At 44.6% G+C, this 15,687-nt stretch overlaps 1 protein-coding gene and 2 pseudogenes across 2 annotated transcripts; 2 read left to right on the top strand and 1 right to left on the bottom strand.

Annotated features, from left to right (window-relative positions):
* Positions 1-6,639: 6,639 nt before the first annotated feature.
* Positions 6,640-7,041, bottom strand: LOC110181625 (uncharacterized). The gene has a single exon (XM_020949434.2). It carries the CDS (start codon positions 7,039-7,041, stop codon positions 6,640-6,642), a length of 402 nt encoding a protein of 133 aa, XP_020805093.2.
* A 1,774-nt stretch (positions 7,042-8,815) lies between these two features.
* LOC110181623 (uncharacterized) lies at positions 8,816-11,149 on the top strand (annotated as a pseudogene). The gene is made up of 4 exons (XR_015272208.1): positions 8,816-8,833; positions 9,115-9,844; positions 10,854-10,980; positions 11,047-11,149. The product of XR_015272208.1 is annotated as an uncharacterized LOC110181623 (transcript).
* LOC147643261 (uncharacterized) lies at positions 10,450-15,203 on the top strand (annotated as a pseudogene).
* The last annotated feature ends 484 nt before the right edge of the window (positions 15,204-15,687 follow it).

Here is a 15,687-nt window from a genome sequence, read left to right as displayed (position 1 = left end):
ATCAAGTTCACACGCAGCACACGCACCGTGGAGTGTGGTCAGTTGGTTAGCGAGTAAAAATAATAAGCAGAAAGATAGTTTATAATTAATTTTGATTAATATTATTACAGTTTTACATCTCTAGTACTTTAATTATTTATGTATTTTCGCTTAGATCTATAATATATTTAGATATAATCACTGGAGTATACTAGTTAAGTTTAAGTTTGGCTGTAGTAAGGCTTAAAATGCGATAGGTTTATGATCTCGATTTTTATCGATGCAACATAATACCGATAATTATCGTTGCTGGAAATATTAAGCCTGGCAGATCGTGCCAAGTGCTTGGAATCTCCCAAAGAGCCATCTCCGGATGGCCAAGAGGCAATTTGAAGACCATTGCAGCAGGAACAGAGGGACACGGGGGAAGACAAAGACAGAGACACAGATAGAGACAGAGACAGCGACAAGGACGGCAGGCAGACGGTGAATGTAATACACACATCAGGCAAATAAATTAGAAGGCAACTCCTTCGGCAGAAGCGTCAGCCAGGCCGCGCCCCCCTTTCGCACTTGGAGTTGGACTTGGACTTGGACTTGGAGTTGGACTCGGACCACGGCACAGGTTCAAGGTGCCCTCGGAAAAGGGATCTTTGGGATCTACCTACAAAATGGTGCCGCCACAAAGAGAGATAGAGATACAGAGATAGAGAGAGAGAGAGGGAGAGACAGTTGGCCCAGGTGAGAGTGGCGAGTAATGCAGACAATCCGTCATGCAGGTGTGAATGATTCATTAATTTCTCGCCTTCATACGAATTTTCATTTCAGTTAACATGCAAGCGGAACCGAAACGAGCCTCAAAGAGTTACGCACACAGAGAGAAATCAGTGGGGACTTAATGCATTTTGGGTTTTTATATTTTAGAGAATATTTTATTTAGATTTTAGGTATGTTAAAGTGCTTCAAGTGGGATATCATTCTTATAGATACTTTTAAAGATACTTGTAAGTTAATGAATAAGTATATTTATTATTATTACTATATTAATGAGCTATATATTCTTTAGATATTTTAAATATAGAAAGCTCTTTGTTTTAGATACTTACTTGTAAGTCAACGAAAGAGTATGTTTTTGTAGGGTATTATAAATTCAGTCAGAAGCTTGTAAGAATGTGAAGGAGTCATTTCCGACCCTATAAATCATATATATTCTTGATCAGCATCAACAGGGGAATCTTTCTAGGCATAAGAGAGAGAAACAAAATTTTTATCAATTTTTTTACAATTTTATAAGGGGTTACATCGTTAAAATTTTCAAAAATTGATAAAATTTCAAATTTTACTACATTTTAAATTAGGTACGCAGTTTTATTAACCTTATAAAAACTAGCATAGGACCGCTTTCCGAATTAAAATTAATGCTTTTTTGGCTGAGTTATGAGATTTTTAAAATTTGGTTTGTTGCGATAATAATCATATTTATTTTGTAGATTTAAATACTTAAATTTTGGCTGATTTTCTTACTTAAAATTCATTTACATATATGAAAGTAATATTTTAAAATGCTTAAAGTTAAATAGAAACCTTCAAAACCTTCATTCTTTATATAATTAAATGTCCTGAAGGTACCCCAAAGCATATCTATAAATTTCCTTGATAACATATAGTTTTCTCCTTATTTCTGAATTTATTTGAAAGAGTTTAAGCATAAATTTTCCCAGTGCATGTGGAATCAGTAAAGAGGGTCAGAAGTAGGGAGTTGGAAGCTGGGATGTGGCTTTGCTTGGGCCTTGTGCCCGTGGCGTTGGAGCTGGGACTCCTCGGACTCGGGACTCGGAATTTAACGGCAAGGCGACGTATGCCTGGCAGCTCTCGTGAGGCTCCACCGCCGCCTCCTGCTCCTGCTTCTTGTCCAGCTCCAACTCCAGCTCCAACTCCAACTCCAACTCCAACTCCAGCTCCTTCTGAGCCCGGCTCCAAGCTTAACGTCTTCATTACGCATGGCCACGGTCTCCTCGAGAAAACCAGAAACAGCAAATATATATGAAATTAAAAACAGCAATAAAACAAAAAACAAAACAAAAAAAAAATGGAATACAGAAACTGCGTTTGCCAATTTCGTTTTGCATTTTCAATTTCGTGGCATTTCCTCTTGAAATCTGTGAAACTTTGAGTCTCTTTGGGGAATCTGTTGGGGATTCTCTTGGGGATTCTCTTGGGGATTTGTGAATCCAGCGGGTGGTCGGAGATCGCAGCTGGTGGGGGATTGTCCAGCGGATCGTCGGGCATTAATTAGCTGATGAGTCCAGAGATCAAATGCCAATTAAGCAATCGAAGGGCGCAAAAGGTGAACTAATTGAATTAGCTTTAAATGGGAATTTATAGTGATTTATTTGTATAAAAGCAACAAGAAAAAAGGTTATTTTATAACCTGAAATGCTTTTAAATATTCGAATATTTTTTATAAATAAAAGATAGGTAATAGAAGGTACTTTGAATACCAAATTATCTTTAGAAATTATTCCAAACTTACTCCCTAACTCCCCCCTTTTTAAGCCTTAACAATTAACTCTATTACTGGGCTATAGCTACCATATTCTTCTTACCAATTTCCCCTTAAATTAGCCCTGACCTACGATGGTTAATTCACACAAAACTATATGCTGAGGCCAAGAAGTTCACACGAATTCCGCAAAAAAATACATACTTGAAGAGTTTGAAGTTCGTTGCGGGTCGTAAAAAGCGTTGAATGATCTTTGCCTGCTGCTTTTGGCCGGATCTTAATACAACAACAATTCATATTTTTTATTGCACCTACTTTGGGGCCACAAGAAGAGAACTTAACACAAAAACAGAAAAAAGAAAAAAGAAAGACAGAAAGACAACAAGCAAAGTTGAGACGATCGGTACCGAAATGAAGGCGTTAACCAACTTTAATACATTTATTTGGGCCACAAAAGGCAGCGGCCTGTCCAGGATCGGCAGCAGCAGGAGCAGGAGCAGGAGCAGGAGCAGGCCGGAATCCCGGGACTCATCCCACCGAGAGACTCTGCCATATCTGTCCAAAGTAATAATTATGTTTCACGTTGTTATCCTAATTTACGTGCCCCAGAACAGAGACCTCTAAACAGAAATCCACAGGCTACACAGAACAGAATCACTTGAAGAAAATTTGGTTACTTGCTAAATAATATAAATAATAATATAACTAACTAAAATAATATAACTAGGTTGAAGAGGAATACGTTTTAGCACTTGAAGTTGTATTATTATATTTGTTTTCATACAAGTAATACAAACTTTTAGTTTAAAAGTGTTATATTTTTTACCTTTTTAACAATTTCTTAATAGTTTATTAGAAATCAATTAAGATTTATATGTAAATTGGGACAATGTTTGCTTTGTTGGCTAATATTTTCTTTATATGCTCTCAAAAAGATCTTCAAAATAGGCACTCAAGGACTTTATAAGGATATTTATCGGTATTTGTTTACTTTTATAGGGGTTATGGTTTAGATAATCATAAAAATGATTTGAAAATTTCTATAACAATGAGTTTTATCTATGTATTTTTTATTTAATATTAATTTTTTGGCACACGTTCTTTTTGCAAGTGCCTGGAACCTCAACTGAACCTGAACCCGAACCTGAAGCTTCACCTAAACCCGAACCTCCTCCAGTCACAAACGCTGCCCCGGGGCTAAAAAAATAAGAATAAAGAGAAAAAACTGAAGGTGAAGCTGAAAAACTCAGCCAAAAGTGGGGCTCATCATGGTCCTCGGTCGGCGGCGCATTTCACTGGAAAAATATTAAACACAAAGCGAGATACTGAAAATTGATTTCTCACCTTCGTGCACGTTATGGAAGGTGAGGTGTCCGGCGTCTGTCCGGCAGCCTCTGCTTTATAATTAATTAATACGTAGCCCGAGATGGAGTTGGAGTTGGAGTTGAAGCCGTACATGTATAAATATCCGGATTTGGATATAGCAATTCGTGATTTGCACGCCCGCCGAGACGAGAGAGGCGGCTGCTGCCTCGAAAAACATTTCAATAATCATAATCGCAAAAGGGTTTTGTTTCTCCCACTCCTGCTCCTGCTCCTGCTCCTCCTTGGCCATGGCAGACAGCCTGTCGCACTTGGACTCCTCCTTGGGACACCTCCTTGCGCCCTCCCTTACTCGTAAATTAACATTTATCTGCGAATTTATTGCATCATCGAGAAAAGTTTTCAATTCACTTGGAGTGGAAGCGGAAGGGAAGGGAGCTTGGTCAGAGGAGGAGCTGAGGCTGGAGCTAGAGCTGGATGAGCTAGGAATCCCCCAATGCCCATCCACCTGTTGCTCAATGGAAAATTTATCTGTCATTTCTCTTGCGCCATTTGTCGTGGCTTTTAATTTGCTTTCAAAAAACGAGAAGAGAAGAAAAAACGCAGCTTAGATTTTCCATTTGGAAATCGCTTTTGGTTTCTCTTACTTTATGGTCGAGGTAGATGCACTTTTCCAAAGGGTTTGGGTTCAGTTTGGGGAGAGAGTTAAGGGGGGAAATGTATTTATCACTTAGTTATTTATTTGAATATTACAAATATCTTTGAATTTTTATGAAATGTGTTAGTATTTATCGATATTTTTTATGTGACAATTTTTCCGAAATATCAAATTTTAAAATTTTCATAACTAAGCCAAAAATGGTTTAATTTTAATTCCGAAAACTGTCCTTTACTAGTTTTTATAAGGTTAATAAATCTGCATACTCAGTTTGAAATGTTAAAAAAATTCAAATTTTTGACAATTTTAATGATGTAACCCCTTATAAAATTTCGAAAAAATTGTTAAAAATTTTTTTTTTTGCGGACATGTCTAGATCGATTCAGTTTTTAATGCTGATCAAGATAATATATGATTTATAGGGTCGGAAATGATTCCTTCACTTAGTTTTAAGCTTCTGAATGAAATTTTAATACTATTCTTTAAGCCTATATTATCTATATTTTAATTTATCAATTTTTATAGATAGACCTTCATTTTCACTATTGTGATTACAAATATTCTTTTTTATTAATTCTATTTTTTAGAAATGTTATCGTAACTTTAAATAAACCCGCTTCTTATGGTGAGTGTATAACCTTTTTCGCCTAGAAATAGTATTGATATCCCCCACAAAAGTCAATATACCTGCTCTTTTGTTAATATTGTTTTCTTTCCACTTTTCATTCGTTAATGCCCCCGAATATCCCCCTCATATCCCCCCTTCCTCCATATATACTGAACGTGACATTTTAAAGCTCGCTTTGGCATATAAAAATTTGTATGATATGATTTTTATGGACTTCAAATCGATTTTTTTATGATCATCGTTGGTGCTTTTTATGCGCTCGCAGCGGTTTTATGTGACAGGCCGCGCCAGAGAGGGGGTTAAAGGGTGTTAAAGTTAACCCATTGGTGCCTGCTTTTATGTAATTATGTAATTAGGTGTCGGTCACAAAAATATTGATGCTGCCGCTGCTGTTTCTGTTTCCGCTGACCGTTAGGTGCGTCTGTTCTTATCGAGGCTATGGGATCGATATTGGATCGATCGATATGCCATATGCCATCGAGGTAACAGTCGCAGTCGCAGTCGCAGCCGAAGGAAGAAGCATTCAATATCCGGCCAACTTGGCCACCTGTTGTGCTCCTTTTTCTATGTGCCGCATTTTTAATTTAATTTTTTTCCTCTCCTTCAATATGCAAGCTTAAATTATTTCGTGCGGACTTTGGGCCAACTCCTGCTCCCTGCTCCTGCTCCTGCTCCTGCTCCTGCTCATGTTCATCCTCCCGCTTGCCGGTGATTAATAAAGCCAACACACAACACAACAGCTGGCGGCAACAGCCTGGCCAATTCCCAGTTTTCAGTCCAAGTTAGCCAGTAACTTGCTTACCAGTTCTCCTGCCCGTTCCCGTTGCCATTCGTGAGAAGAGTTGGGTCTCCTCCTGCCTCCAGTCCTCCTCCTCCTCCTCCTCCTCCGACATCAAACTTGCCTTGACTTTCTTTTTTTTTCTCTTCGTTATTAACTAATAATCATTTTTGGTTAGCAACAACTAATTGGCAAGTGTTTACACGTTTTCCATGTTTTCCGGGGCAATTTGGAGCCATCATCTTGGCTTGCTTCGGCTTGAAGTTGTGTTGGATTTGTTATATGTTCCAATTGATATGGTTTTTTAAAGGATTTTAAAGGGAAAATTAAGGGAATAACAAGTTCATTTTTGACTAGAAAATAATAAAGATAGAAGGAAGAAAGTAACACCTTGTTTTATCTAAAACAAAGGATCTCCTTTTGTATTTCATTTTAAAAACAAAGAAGAATATTTGGAACTTTACAAAACGAAGAATCTGTAAAGTCCCTCGTTAGCTGAAAATATTGAAATAGTAAAGCCAAAGAAAGGCTTTTAAATAGACATAGCCTAGGTGCATTAGCAATTGCCAAAGATTAAAGAAATAATCATTTAAAACTAATTAGTTATGCTTTTGTAAATATTTCTTCTTTATTATTACTAAAATTAAACATATTTCAAACTGTACACTTAAGCTAGACTATGTACAAGTATTTCGGAAAGTGTCCAAAGAGTTTTCCTCTCAATTTTCCCACTGTTACTCCAAGGAATTTTTCCCAAGAGAAGTCTTTTCTCACTTCTTGACCACCGCATTTCCGCTGTCTGGCTCTGCTGCTCCCGTTGCTTCCTTTTGGAATATCCTGAGGCGATGATAGGAGCAGGCCACCCGGCAACCGCGAGTGCAAAACTCTCGATCCGCACACATCGATGTGGCCAAACTCTGCTGGACCACGACCAGGACACGGCAGTAGTCGTGGCACATGTAACACTCTGGCCGAGAGCGGCAGAGGAACGGGGGCGTGATCACCGGCTGCGACTGGCGATAGCACAGCTCCCGGCACTGGGCAATCCTCTGGGCACGTCCAAGTCCTGGCTCCGATTTGTCCAAAGAAGGAAGAGATGCGCCCAGCGCACTGCCAGCCAGAGTGGTCACAATGATGATCCTGAGTACTGATGCTAGTGATGCTGCTGCCATGATGTTGCCACTCGTATTTGATAGTTGGATTCAAATAATTGTGTATAGTTTCTTCTACAGAACTCGATGTGTCGCTCGCTTCGCGTTTCCTTGGCTTCTGATTGTCTCTGGTGCAGCGACATGTCCTTTATATATCCCCGGATCCTTTTCATTCACAAAACCAGGAAAAGAGAGAAAACAGCGGGAAAACCCAGGCAGGGACTCACTACCTGGAGCGATCCTTTGGGATCACCATCAGGTAATTGACAACACGTGTGCGCAACGCAACCTTCGAGGCTGATTTTCATGAATGACCAGTTTGGGTGGAAAGCCCCTGGAATTTCCCGCCATTGATGCCCGGCTTTAGGTCACAGTTTCCCCTTCCTTTTGGATTTTTACCTGCGCTCAAGGGTTAAGGTAAGCATCAGCATCCTGGCTCTGGCGCCAGCTTCTTCGCTCCGGTGACAGTTTTTATTATTGCGTAATACCCTCAGGCGATCCAGGGACTTGGGCTAGGGTAAAGCCAGCCCAGACCCGGGCTCGACGAAGCGAGAGTGGACAAACACAGGTTAATTGGGAAAATCATAGGTAAAACCGCACTTAAGAGAGTCCTATTGATAAACGGCAGGATACGCAGGGCAGTATCTGCTGGCAGTTTTTAGTTTACTTAAATATATTCCTTTTAGCTTATGATAAACTAAAATATAAAAGATATGAAACATTATAAAAATTGCTTAAATTATGTATAAACAGGAAAGGAACTCGAAATTTCTATACCCATGCAGTGAGAATTGATCATAACTTAGCCAAAAATGCATCAGTTTCCAATCGGGAAGATGCTTTAAGCTAGTTTTTATTGGACTAACAAAACTGCATATTAAATTAAATATGTTAAAAATTCTTGTCATTCGTGAAAATTTGAAAATTTTAATGATTTAACCCCTTATAAAATTTTCCAAAATTGGTTCAAAAATTTTTTTCTGGCCAACACGGCTAGATCGATCCGGTAGTTGATGCTGATCAAGAATATATATGGTTTATAGGGTCGGAAATACCTCCTTCACTGTGTTTCAAGCTTGTGACTGAAATTATAATACCCTGTAAGGGAATGCAAATAACAAAAATGTCTTAATATTTTTTAGAAACATTTTCCTCTCCCATAGGTTTAAAAATATACATAATATATTTTTGTGCCTTTTAAAGTTCAGTTATCAAATCTAAAAATTACCTTATTGAAACAAAGATTTATGATTTCGTAAAGATTTAATTTTTCTACAATATTGCAGATTAATAATAAAATAAAATATTCATATATTTTATAATTCCCTCTGTATTTTTGAGAATTTTAATAGAAAACTATTTCTTTAAGCAGACTGTCTGGCGTCACCTATGAGTGGTTTTATACATTTTCAAATCTAAAAGTAAAATATAAAATCGCAGTTTCAAAAAAATCCCGCTAGCGGTCGCCCGCAGCATGTCAAATGCGCATACAATAAAATTTCTATCCAACTCCTAGGTGGACTGGGCATTGCGCAGTTTTCCGGGTCCATAGCAGTGCTCCACCTTAGAGTCCCTAGAGTACACAAGCCCGCTGGCAATCGCAGCCTGAATGCAGCCGCCTACATAGCCAATTGAGTTAGCAATGACAGCATTAATAGGATGCGTCCGGCCATGTCGCTGGCCCAGCTGTGTGATCTGACACCCAAGGAGGCGCCCTCATCGCGAGACCTCATTGCCCAGTGAGAAAGCCTGATCAAGAAAAATGCAAAGCCAGGACGGTTATTAAGGCGGCCATATGCTGCTTGTAAAAAAGGTGAGACCATATCCATTATCACAAGCTTTTTCACGTGTGACCAACTCATGTTTCGCTACTTTTACATCGAAGTGTGACCGCTTTGACTTTCAGCTGGTTGCCTGCAGTCATGTGCAACAGCGACGATCAGTAACGATGTGCAGCATTGCAGCATTGACTATCGATTGCTGAATAACCATTCGCAGCTTTGACTATCGATTGCTGGCTTGGAACCATGTGCAGCTTTAACATCCAACGTTTTAGGTTATGGTCAATGCACTCTAAAGCAGACACAGGTTTAGGATAAGCTGGATCATGTCCATGGCGTGCTCGTCACAGCCCGGCCGGCGGCAGTGCAGACCACTTCCCTCCTGCTGCTCATTTATGAGCTGTCCAACACCCCCTCGCTGGCCTATAGCGTGAACAGCGTCCAGGAGGAGAGCCTCGATGGCCAGCATTCGGATGACTCGGGCATCTCGGTCTCTTCGCAGAGCAACAACAACCTTCAGGCCAAGCAGTAGCAGCAGCCGCTCAAGCCGACCGTGGTCACACGCCAGGAGCAGCGTTACATTGCACCCAGCTGCTACAACATGACACCGGAGCCGCCGCAGCAGAAGCTCATCACCAGGATCATTTCCATGCCGCAGCTGAGCGGCCTGCCCTACCAAGGGCGTGATGCAGCGGTTTATGGCCTCCCATGGCAAGCTGGTGCCACCCACATTGGGCATCATCAGCAGGTCAGGGAGCAATCAAAATGGAAGTCAACAGCAACAGCAACACTCTCAAGCTGAACACGCGCACGACGTTGGCCTACTTGGATAACGGCAACTCGCCAAAGGGCATCACCAAGGTCATCCCATTACCGGCGGCCATCAAGCGGGATTTCGAGGGCAGGCCGTTGCGTCGAGGCTGTGTGCCCTTCGAGCAGAAGATCCAGCGGGAGCTGCAGGACCGCAAGTCGCGGGAGTAGGAGCTGAAGCTCCTGTGCAAGATTAAAAGGCAGAACACACTGAAGGCTTCGCTGGACAAGCTGTGAGTACACGTCAAGGCTTTCAAGAATCCTCTTTTAATCTTACGTTTTTTCGTATCCAGCTAGCTAAGCACAGACGACGAGGCCGTTGAGGACTCTGAGGTGGAGCACTGCTATGGACCAATGGCAGCATTAATGGGATGCGTCCGGCCATGTCGCTGGCCCAGCTCTGTGATCTGACGCCCAAGAGGCGCCCTCATCGAGAGGCCTCATTGCCCAGTGGAAAAGCCTGATCAAGAACCGTTATGCAGTGTGCCCAGTTCATTTTCACTACTCTTATATCGAAGTCTGACCGCTTTGACTTTCCGCTGGTTGCCTGCAGCCATGTGCAACAGCGACGATCAGTGACGATGTACGGCATTGCAGCATTGACTATCGATTGCTGCATCGACTATCGATTGCTGCATCTCGGTCTCTTCGCAGAGCAACAGCAACCTCCAGGCCAAGCAGTAGCAGCAGCCTTTCAAGCCGACCGTGGTCACACGCCAGGAGCAGCGTTACATTGGACCCAGCTGCTACAACATGACTCCGGAGCCGCCGCGGCAGAAGCTCATCACCAGGACCATTTTCATGCCGCAGCTGAGTGGCCTGCCCTGCCAAGGGTGTGATGCAGCGGGTTGTGGTCTTCCATGGCAAGCTGGTGACCCCCAATAGTCCCCTGCCGCCCGTCACGCCATTGGGCAAGATCAGCAGCTCAGGGAGCCATCAGAATGGACGTCAGCAGCAACAGCAACACCCTCAAGCTGAACACACGCACGGCGTTTGTATTCCTGGAGAACGGCAACTCGCCAACGGGCGAGACTTGGAGGGCAGGCCGTTGCGACGAGGCTATGTGCCCGTCGAGCAGAAGATCCAGCGGGAGCTGCTGGACCCTAAGTCGCGGGAGTAGGAGCTGAAGCGCCTGCGCAAGATTAAAAGGCAGAACACACTGAAGGCTTCACTGGACAAGCTGTGAGTACACGTCAAGGCTTTCAAGAATCCTCTTATAATATTACGCTTTTTCGTTTCCAGCCAGCTCAGCACAGACGACGAGGCCGATGCGGACGACGATGACGATGAGGACTCTGAGGTAGAGCACTGTTATGGACCCCGGAAAACTGCGCAATGCCCAGTCGACCCAGGAGTTGGATAGAAATGGGCAAGTGTTAGATAACCTACTTAAAGAAGTTTGATTCTCATTGAATTTTCATTCTTATATCAACAGCAACGAACCGGAGATCGTACGCCAATTGAGCCAGCAATGGCAGCATTAATAAGATGCGTCCGGCCAAGTCGCTGGCCCAGCTGTGTGATCTGACACCCAAGGAGGCGCCCTCATTGCCCAGTGGGAAAGCCAGATCAAGAAAAATGCAAAGCCAGGACGGTTATTAAGGCGGCCATATGCTGCTTGTAAAAAAGGTGAGACCATATCCATTATCACAAGCTTTTTCACGTGTGACCAACTCATGTTTCGCTACTTTTACATCGAAGTGTGACCGCTTTGACTTTCAGCTGGTTGCCTGCAGCCATGTGCAACAGCGACGATCAGTGACGATGTGCAGCATTGCAGCATTGACTATCGATTGCTGAATAACCATACGCAGCTTTGACTATCGATTGCTGGCATGGAACCATGTGCAGCTTTGACATCCAACGTTTTAGGTTATGGTGAATGCACTCAGGAGCAGACACAGGTTTAGGATAAGCTGGATCATGTCCAGGTCGTGCTGGTCACAGCCCGGCCGGCGGCAGTGCAGACCACTACTCTCCTGCTGCCCATTGATGAGCTCTCCAATACACCCTCGACGGCCTCTAGCGTGAACAGCGCCAAGGTGAAGTTCCTCGATGATCCACAGTCGGATGACTCGGGCATCTCGGCCTCCTCGGAGAGCAACAACAACCTCCAAGACAAGCAGCAGCAGCCGCTCAAGCTGACCGTGGTCACCCGCAAGGAACAGCGTTACATTGGACCCAACTGCTCCAACATGACACCGGAGCCGCCGCTGCAGACCAGAACCATTTCCATGCCGCAGCTGAGCGGCCTGCCCTACCAAGGGCGTGATGCAGCGGTTTATGGCCTCCCATGGCAAGCTGGTGCCACCCACATTGGGCATCATCAGCAGGTCAGGGAGCAATCAGAATGGAAGTCAACAGCAACAGCAACACTCTCAAGCTGAACACGCGCACGACGTTGGCCTACTTGGATAACGGCAACTCGCCAAAGGGCATCACCAAGGTCATCCCATTACCGGCGGCCATCAAGCGGGATTTCGAGGGCAGGCCGTTGCGTCGAGGCTGTGTGCCCTTCGAGCAGAAGATCCAGCGGGAGCTGCAGGACCGCAAGTCGCGGGAGTAGGAGCTGAAGCTCCTGTGCAAGATTAAAAGGCAGAACACACTGAAGGCTTCGCTGGACAAGCTGTGAGTACACGTCAAGGCTTTCAAGAATCCTCTTTTAATCTTACGTTTTTTCGTATCCAGCTAGCTAAGCACAGACGACGAGGCCGTTGAGGACTCTGAGGTGGAGCACTGCTATGGACCAATGGCAGCATTAATGGGATGCGTCCGGCCATGTCGCTGGCCCAGCTCTGTGATCTGACGCCCAAGAGGCGCCCTCATCGAGAGGCCTCATTGCCCAGTGGAAAAGCCTGATCAAGAACCGTTATGCAGTGTGCCCAGTTCATTTTCACTACTCTTATATCGAAGTCTGACCGCTTTGACTTTCCGCTGGTTGCCTGCAGCCATGTGCAACAGCGACGATCAGTGACGATGTACGGCATTGCAGCATTGACTATCGATTGCTGCATCTCGGTCTCTTCGCAGAGCAACAGCAACCTCCAGGCCAAGCAGTAGCAGCAGCCTTTCAAGCCGACCGTGGTCACACGCCAGGAGCAGCGTTACATTGGACCCAGCTGCTACAACATGACTCCGGAGCCGCCGCGGCAGAAGCTCATCACCAGGACCATTTTCATGCCGCAGCTGAGTGGCCTGCCCTGCCAAGGGTGTGATGCAGCGGGTTGTGGTCTTCCATGGCAAGCTGGTGACCCCCAATAGTCCCCTGCCGCCCGTCACGCCATTGGGCAAGATCAGCAGCTCAGGGAGCCATCAGAATGGACGTCAGCAGCAACAGCAACACCCTCAAGCTGAACACACGCACGGCGTTTGTATTCCTGGAGAACGGCAACTCGCCAACGGGCGAGACTTGGAGGGCAGGCCGTTGCGACGAGGCTATGTGCCCGTCGAGCAGAAGATCCAGCGGGAGCTGCTGGACCCTAAGTCGCGGGAGTAGGAGCTGAAGCGCCTGCGCAAGATTAAAAGGCAGAACACACTGAAGGCTTCACTGGACAAGCTGTGAGTACACGTCAAGGCTTTCAAGAATCCTCTTATAATATTACGCTTTTTCGTTTCCAGCCAGCTCAGCACAGACGACGAGGCCGATGCGGACGACGATGACGATGAGGACTCTGAGGTGGAGCACTGCTATGGATCCGGAAAACTGCGCAATGCTTAGTCCACCCAGGAGTTGGATAGAAATGGGCAAGTGTTAGATAACCTACTTAAAGAAGTTTGATTCTCATTGAATTTTCATTCTTATATCAACAGCAACGAACCGGAGATCGTACGCCAATGGAGCCAGCAATGGCAGCATTAATAAGATGCGTCCGGCCAAGTCGCTGGCCCAGCTGTGTGATCTGACACCCAAGGAGGCGCCCTCATCGCGAGACCTCATTGCCCAGTGAGAAAGCCTGATCAAGAAAAATGCAAAGCCAGGACGGTTATTAAGGCGGCCATATACTGCTTGTAAAAAAGGTGAGTCCATATCCATTATCACAAGCTTTTTCACGTGTGACCAACTCATGTTTCGCTACTTTTACATCGAAGTGTGACCGCTTTGACTTTCAGCTGGTTGCCTGCAGCCATGTGCAACAGCGACGATCAGTGACGATGTGACGATCTGCAGCATTGACTATCGATTGCTGAATAACCATACGCAGCTTTGACTATCGATTGCTGGCATGGAACCATGTGCAGCTTTGACATCCAACGTTTTAGGTTATGGTGAATGCACTCAGGAGCAGACACAGGTTTAGGATAAGCTGGATCATGTCCAGGTCGTGCTGGTCACAGCCCGGCCGGCGGCAGTGCAGACCACTACTCTCCTGCTGCCCATTGATGAGCTCTCCAATACACCCTCGATGGCCTCTAGCGTGAACAGCGCCAAGGTGAAGTTCCTCGATGATCCACAGTCGAATGACTCTGGCATCTCGGCCTCCTCGGAGAGCAACAACAACCTCCAAGCCAAGCAGCAGCAGCCGCTCAAGCTGACTGTGGTCACCCGCCAGGAACAGCGTTACATTGGACCCAACTGCTCCAACATGACACCGGAGCCGCCGCTGCAGACCAGAACCATTTCCATGCCGCAGCTGAGCGGCCTGCCCTACCAAAGGCGTGATTCAGCGGCTTATAGCCTCCCATGGCAAGCTGGTGACACCCAATATTCCCCTGCGGGACTCGGAGGGCAGGCCTTTGCGTCGAGGCTATGTGCCCGTCTAGCGGAAGATCCAGCGGGAGCTTCAGGACCTCAAGTCGCGCGAGACGGGCAGGCAGAACACACTGAAGGCTTCGCTGGACAAGCTGTGAGTACAAGACAAGGCTTTAAAAAATCGTCCTCTTATCATCTTACGTTTTTTACGTTTCCAGCCAGCTCAGCACAGACGAGGCCGATACGGACGACGATGACGATGAGGACTCTGAGGTGGAGCACTGTTATGGACCCCGGAAATCTGCGCAATGCCCAGTCGACCCAGGAGTTGGATAGAAATGGGCAAGTGTTAGATAACCTACTTAAAGAAGTTTGATTCTCATTGAATTTTCATTCTTATATCAACAGCAACGAACCGGAGATCGTACCCAAGCCCGCTGGCAATAACAGCCTGAATGCAGCCGCCTACATAGCCAATGGAGCCAGCAATGGCAGCATTAATGGGATGCGTCCGGCCATGTCGCTGGCCCAGCTCTGTGATCTGACGGCTGAGGAGGCGCCCTCATCGCGAGACCTTATTGCCCAATGGGAAACCCTGATCAAGTCCAAGCAGGCGCATCGCGAGGCCCAATTGCCCAGTGGGAAAGCCTGATCAAGAAGAATGCCGAGCACGGAACGGTTATTGAGGCGGTAATCTAAAAGGACGAACGGAAGAGATTAGCAGAATCGTCTTTCCCTCCGGAAAACAACACATCAATCCACCAAGTTACTATTGTAATGGCCACTCTTGAGACCAATCCTAAGTCCGACTCCCGAATATCTTCTCCACACAAAGCGAGAGGTGTATATACACAAATTAATCTAAACGCATTAAGAACTTCAAATAAAAATATTGAATTTGATTTATTTTCGTTGTTTTTGTTATTTAAAATTGTTCTTGTGAAAGAGTCATTTCTTGTTCTTGTTTTTGTTGTTGTTGTTGTTGTTCGCAAAATCCGCCTTTCGATTTGGTCGCTTTCAGTACAAAATTTTAAATTTCTGTGTCTGGAGTACCAGGCGAACAGAAATCGCAGAAAGTAGATTCACTTTAGTACAAAAGCTTCAAATTAGAGTTGTCCGTTTAGCTATTTTCTAGCTAGGTTTAAGCATTGAGCTTAAAGCTCTAAGCTCTGCTACAACATAGCTAAACGGACAACTCTAATTTGAAGCTTTTGTACTAAAGTGAATCTACTTTCTGCGATTTCTGTTCGCCTGGTACTCCAGACCCAGAAATTTAAAATTTTGTACTGAAAGCGACCAAATCGAAAGGCGGATTTTGCGAACAACAACAACAACAAGAACAACAAACGACTCTTTTACAACAAGAACAATTTTAAATAACAAGAA

Source organism: Drosophila serrata, unplaced genomic scaffold (genome assembly GCF_035046125.1).
Source record: "Drosophila serrata isolate PLE 108 unplaced genomic scaffold, ASM3504612v1 contig_276, whole genome shotgun sequence".
Taxonomy (NCBI): Eukaryota; Metazoa; Arthropoda; class Insecta; order Diptera; family Drosophilidae; genus Drosophila; species Drosophila serrata.
Note: the sequence above shows the minus strand (reverse complement) of the source record. Positions and strands in the feature narration are given on the sequence as shown.

What these genes read in the sequence shown, in the direction of transcription:
- LOC110181625 (XM_020949434.2), bottom strand. Translation starts at nt 7,041, where the DNA reads ATGGCAGCAGCATCACTAGCATCAGTACTCAGGATCATCATTGTGACC.